This window comes from Canis lupus, chromosome 15 (genome assembly GCF_048164855.1).
Source record: "Canis lupus baileyi chromosome 15, mCanLup2.hap1, whole genome shotgun sequence".
Taxonomy (NCBI): domain Eukaryota; kingdom Metazoa; phylum Chordata; class Mammalia; order Carnivora; family Canidae; genus Canis; species Canis lupus.
In genome coordinates this window covers 61,436,456-61,450,118 of record NC_132852.1, presented here as the reverse complement: position 1 = coordinate 61,450,118, position 13,663 = coordinate 61,436,456, and the positions used below count along the sequence as shown (strand labels likewise).

The following is a 13,663-nucleotide window of genomic DNA, read 5'->3' as shown; positions in this document are numbered from 1 at the left end:
TCCGCGATCTTCAGGAGGCCGGGGAAGTCCTCGGGAGTCCTGCGGGCAGTAGCGGGGGCCTTCCACTCGGTCACACTCAATGCCTGTGGTTTCAGTAAAAGCCGAGGGGGACCCGGATATAAAAGCACACGTGAGCGAGCGCTGCAGACTCTCACCTGGAAACGTCGGTGATGCAGGAGCCGTGGCCCGGTTCACCTGTGCTCACCAGGACGGGGACCGCAGGAGCCCCTAGGGCACCCCAGTTAAAGGGGCGTGTGGAGTGGATGGAGGGAAGGAAACTGAGTCTCGGGGAGGCTGGGGAAGCATCACGAGCATACGGAGCATCGGGCTTGGGCCGGCCCACGCGCCAGGAAGGGGTGGCGCCATCGGTCACGCGCCAGGAAGGGGTGGCGTGAGGCTGGAGCTTGTGGGGCCCTCATCTTTCTGCGGCTCTGGGAGGGGCTCCAGGAGGGTTGCCGGGCGTCCTCAGAGGGGGTGGGGAGGTGTTTGGGGACCGCCCTGTGCCCCTGAGGCTCCCTTGGGCCACGACCCGGGTGCAGGCTCGCTCCCCACGGGGGGCAGTGTTGCTAGGACCGAGTTACGGTGCGGGGGCCCCGGGCAGCGGCGGGGAAGCCAGGATCCCCCGCCAAGCTCAGGTTCCCGTTCCCTCCACTGTGCCTCACCTGCTCCGACGACCTGCCCATGGGGGGAGCGAAGCAGGTGGAGATGGGGCGGCCGCCCTCACACCCGCTCCTGGGACAGGAAACGAGTCCGGGGAGGCAGTGCACGGGTGGACGGTGCCCCCGTGGGTGGTGCGTGACGCGTGCACTGGAACCGGGGTGCGGCTGTGTTTGGAATGAGGATGAGGGAGGTTAGGCCGGACTCGTGCCCTCGGGGCCGAGGGGAGCGGGTCAGGGGTGCGAGGTGGTGGCCGGCGGGGTCTGTCCCACCCGGAGCCCACCCAGGTGCGCAGCCCCGTGGCCTTCCTGGCCGTGTGGCTGCCAGGACGGCAGCACAGGGGTCCCTCCCGGTGCCTCCCGAGGGCGCTTCTGGGACGGCGTGGGGCCGCCCGGGGGTGACGCATCCCCCGTGAGCCCGCACGTGGGCGAAGCTGCAGCCATGCGGAGGAACAGGGGCGGGGGTTTGGGAGGCAGAAGGATCAGCTCTGGTTCTGAAGGGCCCTGGGGGTCGGGCCGGGCTTGGAACCGGCCTCCGCTGTGGCGAGGAGGCCTCGGGAGCCCTGGCCGCTGCCCGGGCCCGCCTGGCCTTGGGTCGCGTGAGTGCGAGGCAGGGGATGCTGGGGCCGGGGGCGGGGGGGTGGAACCCTCTTCCAGTGACCTTTGCCCCTGGCTCCGTCTGCAGCTGCTGGCAGGGCCATCTCCAAGACCTGGCGTCCTAGATTTCCCCGGAAACCGGGCCCCCGCCCCACCTGGATCTACCCACAGGCCAGACTTTGGTCCACGCTCGCCGCGGCCTTCCCGTTCTCTCTCCTGCACCTAAAGTTAACATCCGGGCCTGGGGCTTTTGCAGCCGCGGTGAGAGCGCCCGGGGAAAGGCGCTCCGGGTTGGTGCACCCGGGCCACCGGTCACGGGCCCTCTGGGAACCTCCCCAAATTAAGGGGGACCCCCCAGCCATGCCGAGCCTCGCACAGTGAGCCATAGCGAAAGCCGGGGTGAGCTACGCGCCGCTGGCGGCCGGGCCCCGGGTGCAGGGACACGTCGGCCTGGTGTCCGGGAGCGGCTGACCGTTCGCGCCATGTCCATCCTGTCTGGCGTGGGCTGCCAGCGCCCCGGCCCCCTGCCGCCAGCTGCCAGCGCCCACGGGCCCACTCCCGGGGTTGCCGGGCGCTCATTCCCACTGTCGTCCGTGCTCGCCCGGCCGCTCGTCTCCCGGGCAAGGGCCTGAGGAGGTGTTTTCCAGCGAACGCAAGTCCCCGGGTCCAGAGGCTGGAATCTGCCCCAGAGAAGAAGACTCTGGTTGCGTGTCAGGGCTGGGGCTTGCCGGTGAGTGTCTGGGGTGTCCCGGCCTCCCCTGGAGCATCTTTTTAGGGAGCCTGGGGCCTCAGGCAGCTGTGTCCCTCTGGTCGCCCAAGTGCCTCGGAGCCTTTGGGGGGGCCGCCCCCATGTGGGGTGCACCCTGCATGCAGAGGGGCACCCTCACCCCGAGAGTCAGGAGCCAGGGCCGTTCCGGCCTCCCCGCTCTGCCCACCTCGTCCTGCTCTCCCGGGACCCGTACGGCGGCTCTGCTTGCGACTTATTTTCCTGCGAGCACCGGGACGCGGTTCCGTGAAAGACAAGGAAGAAAGTTGCATCCTCGGCGGAAACCGCGTCCCGTCCGGGGACCCGCGTGTGCAGAGACAATGAGGAACGTCCTGTGTGGCTGCCCGAGGGCTCTTGCGGGTTTGGGGAGAGGCTTGTGCACCTTGCTTGCTCTTTGTTTCCCGGCAGTGGAGTCCGGGCGCTGTCCCCACGCTGGTCCTGGCCTGCGGGTCCCACCACGAGGCGCGCGGTGGCCTGTCCTGGGGATTGCCCGAGGAGGGTGCAGAGGTGCACTCGAATCCCGTTAGGAGGCCAGTCAGCTCTGACTTTGGGTCCAGACGCTGCTTTCCTTTTTTTTTTTTTTTTTAAAGATTATTTATTTATGATAGACGCAGAGAGGGGCGGGGCAGAGACACAGGCAGAGGGAGAAGCAGGCTCCATGCCGGGAGCCCGACGCGGGACTCAATCCCGGGTCTCCAGGGTCACGCCCTGGGCCAAAGACAGCCAAACCGCTGCGCTACCCAGGGATTCCCCAGACACCACTTTCTGGCACCTGCAACAGATTTTGAATAAAGATCCTACAAAAAAAAATAAATAAATGAAAGAAAAAGAAAAGGAAGAAAAAAATAAAAACCAACCCAAACCCAACTCTTCCAATAGGTGCTTTGGGGGATGCTGAGAACTGGCGAATAGAGAGAAACCGCTCTCTGACAGTTCTCCATCCCCTTTTCGTGTGTGAACTTCGCCTCGGGGCTGAAAATAGGCTAAGAGGTAAGGTTTTGTTTAAAGGCTGCATTCCTGCCAGCCATTTTTCGCGAGAAAGTGAAAGAGTTTAAATGTGCCAAGTTGCAGACCGCAAGTAGCCCAACGGCCGTGACCCCGCGTGGCCTCCCAGGGTGCAGAAGGAAGCTGGCGAGGTCATGTGCCTGGTCCGGGGAAGTTGGCTGGCCCCGGGCGTGTGGGCCCCGGGGGCAGGGGTGGGGGGGGAGGCTGTCCCTCGGCCCAGCCCCGCCAGGAGTCAGAGCAGAACCACAGCAAGCCCCGGTCCCCCCCTTACAGGAAGCGCAGGGCCGGGAGGTTAGCGGCCTCCCGCGGGGCCCGTTGTGCGTTCGCAACCTCGATTCCGACAGCCCGTGGGATATATGACCAGACACGCAAAGCCAGAGCTCGGGAGACCGGGACGGGTGAGCGTCGGGCAGCCGCGCGCCGGCCTTGGGGGCTCCGGGGTTAAGCCCCCCGATTCTCTTCTGGGGACGCCTCCTGAAGTGTTGACGGAGGCCACGTGACGAGTGGGGCCGGCGGGCGGGGGGCCCGGGGGTGTCCAGAGTGGCCGTGGCCTCCTGCAGGGGGGGAGGGCCCAGCGCCCGCAGGAGCATCGCACACTCAAACACACTCCTGGGCTGGGCTGTCGTGTGCTTCTGCAGACCGTGCTTACGAGAATCCACGGCACGTGGCCCACAGCTTCACGTGGATCCGGCCGTGGTCGAGCCTCCATATTTGTGCATCTCGTGTTTCCCCATTCGGGTCTTGCTGGCATCTGTGCGTCCCCAGGCCGTGCCGCCGAGGGCGACCCAGGGGTGCAGCCTTAGCCCTCCTGCCCAGCGTGAGCTGCCGTCCCCTCTGCCGTGTACCCACGACGCGCTGGGTTTGCATTTCTGTGCTTTTTGTTGGTGGTTTCGCTTGGGAATGGGCCCACGTGCGCGTCCTAGGCACGGGAACGTCCGCTGCTCGTGGCGACGGTCGACCGCCAGGATGGGGAATCGATTGATCGCAATGCGCTGATAAGGCGCTGATGGTGGGTCGTCAGGCCGCCTGGTGGCCCCCTTCCCTCCTCCGTCCTCCCTCCCTCCCTCCCTCCCTCCCTCCCTCCCACTTCCTCTTCCTTCCCCTCCCTCCTCCCTCCCTCCCTTCCTTCCTCCCTCAGCCCACTGAGCCCCCAGGGCACTGTGCATCCCTCTCCTCTTGAGTATGACCCCCCCGCCGGTCCCTTGGCCCCTGTGACAGCCTCGGTGGCAAGACAGGAGCCCGCCAACAAAGCACATGCCCCTCGGGCCACAAGCGCTGTCTCAGCCGGCCCCTGCCGTGGTGGCCCCTCCGCCCTGCCCGACACCCTCCCGTCTGCACATGCGGGGGGTGCGTGCTCAGCACCCCGGCTGTCGCCCCCACATCGCTCAGTCCAGGCTCCGCAGCCGGGCGCTCACTCCTACCTGCACATGCGCGGCCCCAGGGTTAACGCTGCTGCAGACTCGGGGACACGGTCGCCCTGCCACCCGCCTGGGGGACCTCCTGTCCCAGGAAAGGCTCCGAGTCCTCCAGGGGGAGAGGAGTTCCCGTGACGCACTGATCGATGAAGACACAAGAGTAAGCGTGCGTGAGGCGTAATTGTGCGTGAGCCCACTAGGCTGTCCCCTGAATTCCAGGGGCACGACCGGCTACTGATGAAACTGGGCTGGTTGCCGGTGCAGACCCCGGGGGGCGGGGGGGGGGGGCGTGCCCTGCTGCGGGCCCTTCCTCTCGCGACCCTGGGCGACCAGGGACGGGCTTGGCGTATCTGACGCATGCCCAGCCCCGTCTATGTTTTTATCTGGGCGCCCGGGGACTCCGGGCGAGCCCGCTGCTCCCCTGGCCCGGCGACACACTTCAGCATTGTTTTTGTGGTCACTTCTGGGTTTGGTGCGAACGGAAAGGGGCCGAGGGCAGGTGCGGGCGGGGAGGGCGGGGAGGGCGCCAGGCACCTGCCGGGCTCCGGGTGCAGGCCACACACCTGCCCGCCCAGGAGTCAATCCAGGCTGCCTGGGCTGGGGCGGGGGTGGGGCCTTTGGATAGTGGAGACCCTGGGTGCCCCCCCCCCCCGCCCCCGGCAACAGCCCGGCTCCCCGGAGGGTGGGTGTCACCCTGAGGACACAGCCCTGCCTGGTGGGGGGTGCAGGGCCCCAGGCCGTGCTCTGGTGCAGGCATGCGTGCTGCCGCTGTGGGCTGGGCGTGCCTGCGGGCGCCGCTGCCCTTGAGACTTCCCCAGCCGTGGGGGCGGGCACCCACCTGCTGCCAGGGGCGGGGAGAGGGCACAGGGAAGGAGCCGGCGGTGGGAGGCCAGGCGCAGTCGGGAAGGAGCGGGGCCGGGCCCCTCAGCAGCTCGGTGAGTTCCCCGCTCGGGGCCTGCGGGCTGGGGCTGCCACATGCTCCTGGCACCCGGGGTGTCGCCGGCGCCCCTGCTCCATGGGCTCCTGTCCCCGCTCCGCAGCCAAGGGGCCGTAGGAGCTCCACATAGCACTGCGTCGGACGCCCCTCCCCCGGGTCCCCCTCCTGGGGACCCCAGGCTCCAGGGAGAGCTCTGTGCCCCCTGCCCCGCCCCGGGCCCCCGGCCCTCAGCAAGCGCCCCCGCCCCCCACGTCCTGCTTCCATATGGTGTGCCCCAGCCTGCACCTCCAGAATCTGGGTGTCGGGGACAAATGAGCACAGATAGGATCTCGGCCGGGGTGTTGGGAGCGTGGGATTATTGCGGGCTCTTTCCCTTCCTAACTTGAGCCTTGCAGGTCCCCCCCCCCCCAGGTTCCATGGCAACCGCTGCTGGTGGTTGAGGGGAGTTCAGGGTGCGCCTCCCCATGTGACTTTGTCTCCAGGGTCGTCCTTCGGTGGGGCTGGCCGGCTGCCCGGGCCCGGGAAGGCTGCCTGGGGGCATCTCGTGTCTCGTGTCCTGGGTGGCACGGTGGGGCTGCGGATGTTTACCTGCCACTTCCCAGGTGAGGCAAACTGAGTCACGGAAGGAGGCGTCAGTTTCCAAGGTCAGGCCGCCCCGGAAGGCGCGTGCCCCTGTACCCCTGCACCCCTGCCTGCGGGTGGGGAGGGCGGGCGTGATTGCCCTGAGGTGTGTCAGCTGCACGGGGCTGGCTGTTGCCTTTGAACAAGGTTTTCAGTTTATTTTTTCCGTGTGCCCGCGCGGCTCCGAGCGCCTCCCTCCTGGGCACCGAGGCCTGCTCCCTGCGCCACCGCCAGCCAGGGCCCTGCTTCCTGGAAATCTGGCCTCGGTTACGCAACCGCCCCTTTTGTTCCTTTGGACGGAACTGTTCACGCTGCGGGTTCTGGGCCCTCAGCCCGGGGGGTGCAGCCCCTGAGCCCCGCGCCTCGGCCCCGCGGCCTCCCTGCCCTGCACGCTGCGCCCAGGGGCTTTCTCTGCTCCTCCCCCCAAACTGGAGAGGGTGAGAAGCGGGGGCGCAGGCAGCCCGTCATCTCCAGCCCCGGGGCCCCCCTCCCCTCGCCCCCAGTGGGCTCAGGGTCCGCCTGGTGAGGAACAAGATGCCCCACGTTCCCGTGTCCGGGGATGGGGGTGCCCGTGGCGGCAGCCGGGTCGGGGTGTCCTAAGGATACAGTGACCTGGGCACTCGTCACCAAAGTGTCACAGCGTCCCCTCCGAGCCTCTACACGGCCCGGCCGCCCTTCGGGCTCCTTCCCTCCCTCCTCCCACAGCCCAAGTGCTGTCTCTGCTGCTGGGGACGGGCCGTGGGAGCCAGGGCCCCGAGCATCCTCACGGATGAGAACGCCCGCGGCCACTTGCGGCCACTTGCTCCCGTGCCGCTGGGGTCTGGGCCCTCCCAGGACGCAGCAGCGGGGCGGGGACCGGGGGTGCCTTGCTGGGGAGGAGGCGGCGGCTCCCGGGAGCCGGGCTGAGTGGGGGCGAGCGTTCCGGACCCACGGGACACGTGCAGAGGTCTTGGGTCCACCGGAGGGGTGGACCGTGCTGGGGGAGCTGGAAGGAGGGCTGTGGCCGGGATGGGGAGGGGGGGCACCCACCCGTGGCACACAGCAGGGGACTGCGGGGACACAGCACCACATTAGCCTCATCTGCCCGCGGGACCTGTCCAGCCCACCGGGTGCCAACTCGGGGACACCGCCCCTGGCGCGGGCCTCATCAGGCAGGTCTGCTCGTCCTCCTGGCTTCCAGAATGTGCGGGAATCCCGGGTGCCAAGGGTGCCCCTGCCCCAAGCCGGCCCTGCCCTGGCCCCACAGCACCCCCCAGAGGGCTTGCTGTACCCGGTAGCCCATTTTGCAGATGGGGAGCCCGAGGCACCCATCCAAAGTCACACAGCTGGAGCCCGCGGGGTCCTCGCTTGGGGGCAGGCCTTCCCTCTGAAGGACTGGCCGCCCCGCGTGGCCCTGCGGGGACAGCTGGCCCCCTGTGACCCCCTGGCTCCACCTGCCTGCCCCAGGGTCCCCCCTCTTGCTGCCCCCCGCCCCCTAGCCGGGTCCGTCTGTGAGCCTGTGCGGTGGCCTCCAGGCCCGGCCCGCCAGCGTTGGAGCTGACCCCCCTGCCGCGAGGTGGGCCTGAGCCCCTTTCTCTGCAGGGTCGGGGGGCTCGTTAGCTGCTGCGCGGGCCTGGTTCTGGGGAGTCCTTGTGGGGCCCCTCTTGGCCCAGGCGGTGGCCGCTGTAGTTGTGGACGCAGTGTCCCGACCCCCGTGCCCTGTGGCTTCTTTCCAGAAACGCAGGCCGGTGGGAGTCGTTGGATCGGACGGTGAGGCCTTCGGAGCGGGCGTCTGGGGTGGTGCACACGGCGTCCTTTATCGGTCACCACCAGGCAGTGTCCCCGGGAGCACCCGGCCCCCTGCTGCGGGGCTAGGCTTGGGGCGGCGCAGGCTGTTTGAGCGAGCAGAGATGCGGGTGGGCCTGGTCTGGTTCTGCTGCTGCCTCCCAGGGGCAGGCCCAGGAGCGAGGGAAGGAGCGACAGGCCCTCGGGAGGTCCCTGCCGTCTGGATCAAGTCACCCACGGTGTCTCCCATGAGGCCACAGCTGGCAGGATGCAGGCAGGAGCCCAGCCGCCCCTCAAGGCCTGTCCTGTGGGGGGCCAGGGTGTGAGCTGCCAGGCCAGGGGCCCTCGCCAGAGCTTAGGACACTGTTACCTGGTCTAGAGCTACCCACGGGGTCTGACAACGGGGCCCTGTAGGATGGGGGGCTGCAGGTGGGGTCTATAGGATGGGGAGCTGCAGGTGGGGTCCAGTAGGACGGGGGCTGCAGGGTGGGGTCTGTAGGACGGGGGGCTGCAGGTGGGGTCCAGTAGGAGGGGGGCTGCAGGTGGGGTCTAGAAGGGGGTGCTGGAGTGGGGTCTGTAGGAGGGGATTGGGGGTAGGGTCTGTAGGAAGTGGGGCCTGGCACGTGGTCTGTAGGATGGAATCTGGGGGGATTCTATAGGAGGGGGTCGGGGGTGGGTCTGTAGAAAGGCTCCGGAGCAGGGTCTGTAGGGGGGCTGGGGTGAGGTCCTAGGAGGGGGCCAGGGTTCAGGGTTCTGCAGGGTGGGGCTCCGTATGGGGGCCTCTTCCGAGCCCGGCTGTAGGAAGGGGTGAGGTTTGCGTGGCGGCTGCGGGTCTGCCCGAGGACTGTGGTCGGGTCAGTGCAGGATCCATGTATGGAGAGCAGGTCCCTAACTGCAGCTGGGGTAGGGACGGGGTTCCTGTTGTGGCTGCGGCTGCCGCTGAGCCCGGGGAGGGCGCTGCCTGTGTCGCAGGTGCAGGTGGCAGCGTGTGCATCCTGGGGCAGGTGCTCGTAACAGCTTCGCAGGAGCCTGGCCCCCGACCACACCTGGCCCAGCTCCTCCCAGCAAAGGCATCAGCCGCCCTGAGCCCGGGGGCCTGAGCCCGGGGGCCGCGTGCGCCTCTAATCCAGGACGCGGTGTGCGCGCGCAGGTGTCACCTGTCTCCTCCGGGAAGGGACGTGGGCTCGCATCCTGGGCTGCAGAGCTGCGCCTGCGGTGCCTGTTTGTCGTGTAAAAGCACCTCTGTGAGCAGAAGAGACGTGGGTCAGTCGCCGGGGCAGCGCGTTGAGCTAGAGAGTGTTCGAGGGTGGAGCGGCCGCCCTGCCAGGGGGACTGGCTTCCCGTGTGTGGCCCCAGGACCACTGCCAGCGTGGGGGCCGGTGGCCTCAGCAGGGTGTCAGGTCGGCTCGGGTCCAGCGGAGGGGCTCCTGGGGCGTCGTGGGCTGGCGGCTTCCCTGACGCCTTGTGACCTTTGCTGCAGATTGCACAGGCACCCCCGGCCCTTCCTCGGTTCGCAGGCCGCTGGGAGCCACCGCGATAAGCATGTGCCAGAGCGGGGAGGGGCGGGGGTGAAGGGGGCCTGGCCGGGCAGAGGCGGGGGAGGGGGGGCATGAGCAGGGAGCCCAGGAAACGCTTGCGTTCTCCCCAAGGCACCCGGGCCCTGAGAGCGGGGTGTGCCCGGGAGGCTTCCCGGGGAGGCAGGCGGCGGGAACGCTGGGGGCTTGGGGCCCGTACCAAGGGGGCGGGGGGCCGGGGGGCCGGGGGGCCTTCTGGGTCATTCCTCAGCCGTGAACCGCGCTGTGTGTGCCCGGAGGCGTGCGTGTCTGAACCCCGAGTGTAGGCGGATTCTTTTCTCCTGAGTAAAGATGCACAGAGACAGCGAGCGTCCGGGCAGCCGAGGGGCCGCTGTCCCAGTGTCACCTGGTGGCCCCCGGTCCCCGGGGGGGTGGGAGCCCGGGTCACGGCCTCTGGTTGGCCACTGGCTTTGGACGCCGTTGGGGTGACTGCTGGGATTCCGTCTCTGATCCCAAGGAGCCTGGGGATTCTTTGTCCCTTCCTTCAGTCTGGAGCCAGGATGAGCCGGGTGCCCAGTGGGGCACGGGGAAGGGGCGCATCTGAGCCTGAGAAGGGCTCCCCAGGCCCAGGGTCACTGGGAGGCAGGAGGGAGGGCCAGGGGCTCCGGGCGTCCCGCTGTACACGTCCCCGGCATCGCCTGAGGCGTGGGCCCGGACGCGGAAAGGAGCTGGCGCGTCGTGGAAGGGTCTCCTGTGTCCCCCGCCTTGGGCAGGGCCTTGCACACCCCTTGAGCCTCGGTTGCCTTCCTTCGGAGTTGGGGGAGATTCCTACCCACACAGTTGCCGGGCGCCGTCACCGCGTTTGACTTCCCACCTGCGACCAAACCGGGAGCGGCGGTGTCCTGCCTTCTGGGGGGCTGGAGGCTGGGGGACCAGAATGACCCGTGCTCTGTCGTTCGCAGGCTCCTGGGGGTGGGACCCCTGCACCATCTGCTGCTCTCGGCCGTGCCAGACCATCCAGGTGAGTCCAGGTGGCCCCTACCTGGGGCCACACCTCCCAGGGGAGCCTGAGCTTGGTGCTTAGTGTTGCTTTACTCTGTGGTCATCGTCATTTCTTTTTTTCTTTCTTTCTTTCTTTTTCTTTCCTTTCTTTCTTTCTTTCTTTCTTTCTTTCTTTCTTTCTTTCTTTCTTTCTTTCTTTCCTTTCTTTCCTTTCTTTCCTTTCCTTTCTTTCCTCTGTTTTCTTTCTTTTCTTCCTTCTTGAACTCTGGGAATAAATGTCCAAAGGTGATATGTATCAAGGTTTTTGTTTTGTTTTGTTTTTTCCTTTCTTTTCCTGGATGCAGCCTCCTCCCCACGTTAAAGCCCAGATTGTGGGGAAGCGATTCTTTCCGTGCACAGCTGTGGCTTAATTGCACGGGTGAACGTTGGGGCCTCCCGGGAACCCGGGAGGTGCACTTAGCCAGCTGCCGGCGAAGGCGCATGGTTACTTCTTACATCAGTGTTCAAAAACACAATTTAAAAAATTTTTAAGATTTTATTTATTTATTCATGAGAGATGCAGAGAGAGAGAGAGGCAGAGACCCAGGCAGAGGGAGAAGCAGGCTCCATGCAGGGAGCCCGATGTAGGACTCGATTCCAGGACCCCAGAGTCATGCCCTGGGCTGAAGGCAGGTGCTCAACTGCTGAGCCCCCCAGGGATCCCCCCCATTTAATTTTTAAAAGAAGTCGAAACTCTTTAGTGTCCCTTTGTCGTACGTGAGGTAGAGAAAAAAGATCTTGGTGATTGTTGGCATCCTGATTTGAATACGTTAACTTTAAAAAATTAAGTCTGTGGTATCAGATCTGAGGACGTTTTGGGCACGAAACCGTATCATGGGTGTTCCGAGAAGGCCTCTGCCTTCTAAGAGCTGCCCGCATGTTCGTAACCGAGCTGATACGGTGTCGAGGATTTCTCCGAGCAGAGGGTGCGGGCGGCACGTGTGCTGATTTTGAAGTCAGATGAGGGGCATGTAGCAGTTTGTTAAACTATTTTGTCTGTTTTTGAATTTTTATAAAATCGGGAGAGAAACGTATAAAAGGGGCACTAAATACGTGGGTCCCCCCCGCGGCCTGTGCACCTGCCCTGGGACGTGACGCCAGGACCCGACGAGCCCCTCCCCGTGCCTCCCGGTGCGGCCTCTGCTCCCGCCATCCCCTGCCTGGTGTGACCTGAGCCCCAGGAGCCAGGACAGGCTCCTCCTCCGGGGCCGCCTCGGGGATCTCCCTGTGCTGCTCCCCGTGTGCGCTGCAGGGGCCAGTGGGGCCCACACGGGACGGTGAGGGCGTTGAGGCCGGTGCCCTGTGACGGGAGAACCCGAGGAGTCGGGCACTCAGGTTCCCGGCGCCCGCAGCCGGCGCCCCCGCGTCTGCTCCTGACCGGCCCCCTCCCCTAGGCCCACGGGGCCGAGCCCCACCATGGAGGACGGACGCGAGCTGGACCTCACCTACATCACCGAGCGCATCATCGCGGTGTCCTTCCCCGCCGGCTGCTCGGAGGAGTCCTACCTGCACAATCTGCAGGAGGTGACGCGCATGCTCAGGTCCAAACACGGAGACAACTACCTGGTGAGTCGGGGGGAGCGCTGGACGTGGGGACAGAGGGGGGACGCCGGGCTCAGGGATGGCGCGGGGACACTGAGCATAGAGATGGGGACGCTGGATGTGGGGACAGAGGGGAGATGCTGGACGGCCTCAGGGGAGTCGCATCCCCGCTGGCAGGGCCGAGCCTTTCCCTCCTGCTGACCCGAGCCACGGGGCAGGGGGAGGGTGCCCAGGAGCCCCTGTACCCCGGGGGCGAGGACGACTTCATGGGGAACCCCTGTAGGGAGAGATGTGGGCCCGAGGCTCGTGGGTCCCTGGCTGCCCAGGTGTTCCGCGGCGGCAGCCCCCCAAGCGGTGACCGTTGAATCAGCTCCAGGTGCCCCCAATTGCCCCCGCACCTGCCCCCCCACCCGCCCCAGCACCTTCCCCCACACCTTTTCCCCCACCTGCCCCTGCACCTGCCCCCCACCTGCCCCCCCACCTTCCCCCGAACCTGCCCCCCCACCTGCCCCCGCACCTGCCCCCCCCACCTTCCCGGGCACCGGCCCCCTCACCAGCCCCAGCACCTGCCCCCGCACCGGCCCTTCCACCTGCCCCCCACCTGCCCCCCAACCTGCCACCGCACCTGCCCCCGCACCTGCCCCCCACCTGCCCCAGCACCTGCCCCCTCACCTGTCCCCCACCGGCCCCCCACCTGCACCCGCACCTGCCCCCCACCTGCCCCGCACCTGCCCCCACCGGCCCCACACTTGCCCCCCCACCTGCCCCCACACCACCCCGCACCTGCCCCCCCTCCTGCCCCGCCACCTGCCCCCCACCTGCCCCGCACCTTCCCTTGCACCTGCCCCCTCACTTGCCCCAGCACTGGCCCCCGCACCTGCTCCGCACCTGCCCCCGCATCTGCCTCCCCTCCTTCTCCCCACCTACTCCCCAACCTGCCCCCCACCTGCCCCCGCACCTGCCCCCCACCTGCCCCACACTTGCCCCCCACCAGCCCCGCACCTGCCCCCCCACCTGCCCCCGCACCTGTCCCCCTACCTGCCCCACCTTCCCTCGCACCTGCCCCCGCACCTGCCCCAGAACCTGCCCCCACACCTGCCCCCCCACCTGCTCCACACCTGCCCCGTACCTGCCCTCCACCTGCCCCCTCACCTTCCCCCGCACCTGCCCCCCTCCTGCCCCAGCACCTGCCCCTGCACCTGTCCCCCCACCTATCCCCCAACCTGCCCCCGCATCTGCCCCCCAACCTGCCCCCGCACCTGTCCCCCACCTGCCCCCACACCTGCCCTGCACCTGCCCTCCCACCTGCTCCCCACCTGCCCTCCACTTGCCACCGCACCTGCCCCCCACACCTGCCCCCCAACCTGCCCCCGCACCTGTCCCCCCACCTGCCCCCCAACCTGCCCCCCCTCCTGCCCCCCACCTGCCCCCCACCTGCCCCCGCTCCTGTCCCCCCACCTGTCCCTTCACCTTCCCCCCACCTGCCCCCTCACCTGCCCCCCACCAGCCCCCCCACCTTCCCCTGCACCTGCCCCCCACCTGCCCCACACTTGCCCCCCACCAGCCCCGCACCTACTCCCCCACCTGCCCCCGCACCTGTCCCCCACCTGCCCCCGCACCGGCCCCGCACCTGCCCCCACCTTCCCCGCACTTGCACCCCCACCTGCCCCCACACCTGCCTCCCCCACCTGCCCCTGCACCTGCCCACCTGCCCCCTCACCTACCCCCCCACCTGCCCCCGCATCTGTCCTCCATCTGCCCCCCGCGCCTGCCCTCCCACCTGCCCCCGCACCTGCCCCCCACCT

The 13,663-nt window shown here is 67.6% G+C and overlaps 1 protein-coding gene across 1 annotated transcript in view; it reads left to right on the top strand.

Annotated features, from left to right (window-relative positions):
• Positions 1-4,263: 4,263 nt before the first annotated feature.
• The window catches only part of TNS3 (tensin 3), a 96,425-nt gene continuing 87,025 nt past the window's right edge, over positions 4,264-13,663 (top strand). The window contains exons 1-3 of the mRNA XM_072777636.1: positions 4,264-4,599; positions 10,238-10,296; positions 11,711-11,886. Coding sequence (XP_072633737.1) covers positions 4,279-4,599; positions 10,238-10,296; positions 11,711-11,886 — 556 coding nt within the window. The 5' untranslated portion in view covers positions 4,264-4,278. The remainder of the gene's footprint in view (positions 4,600-10,237; positions 10,297-11,710; positions 11,887-13,663) is intronic.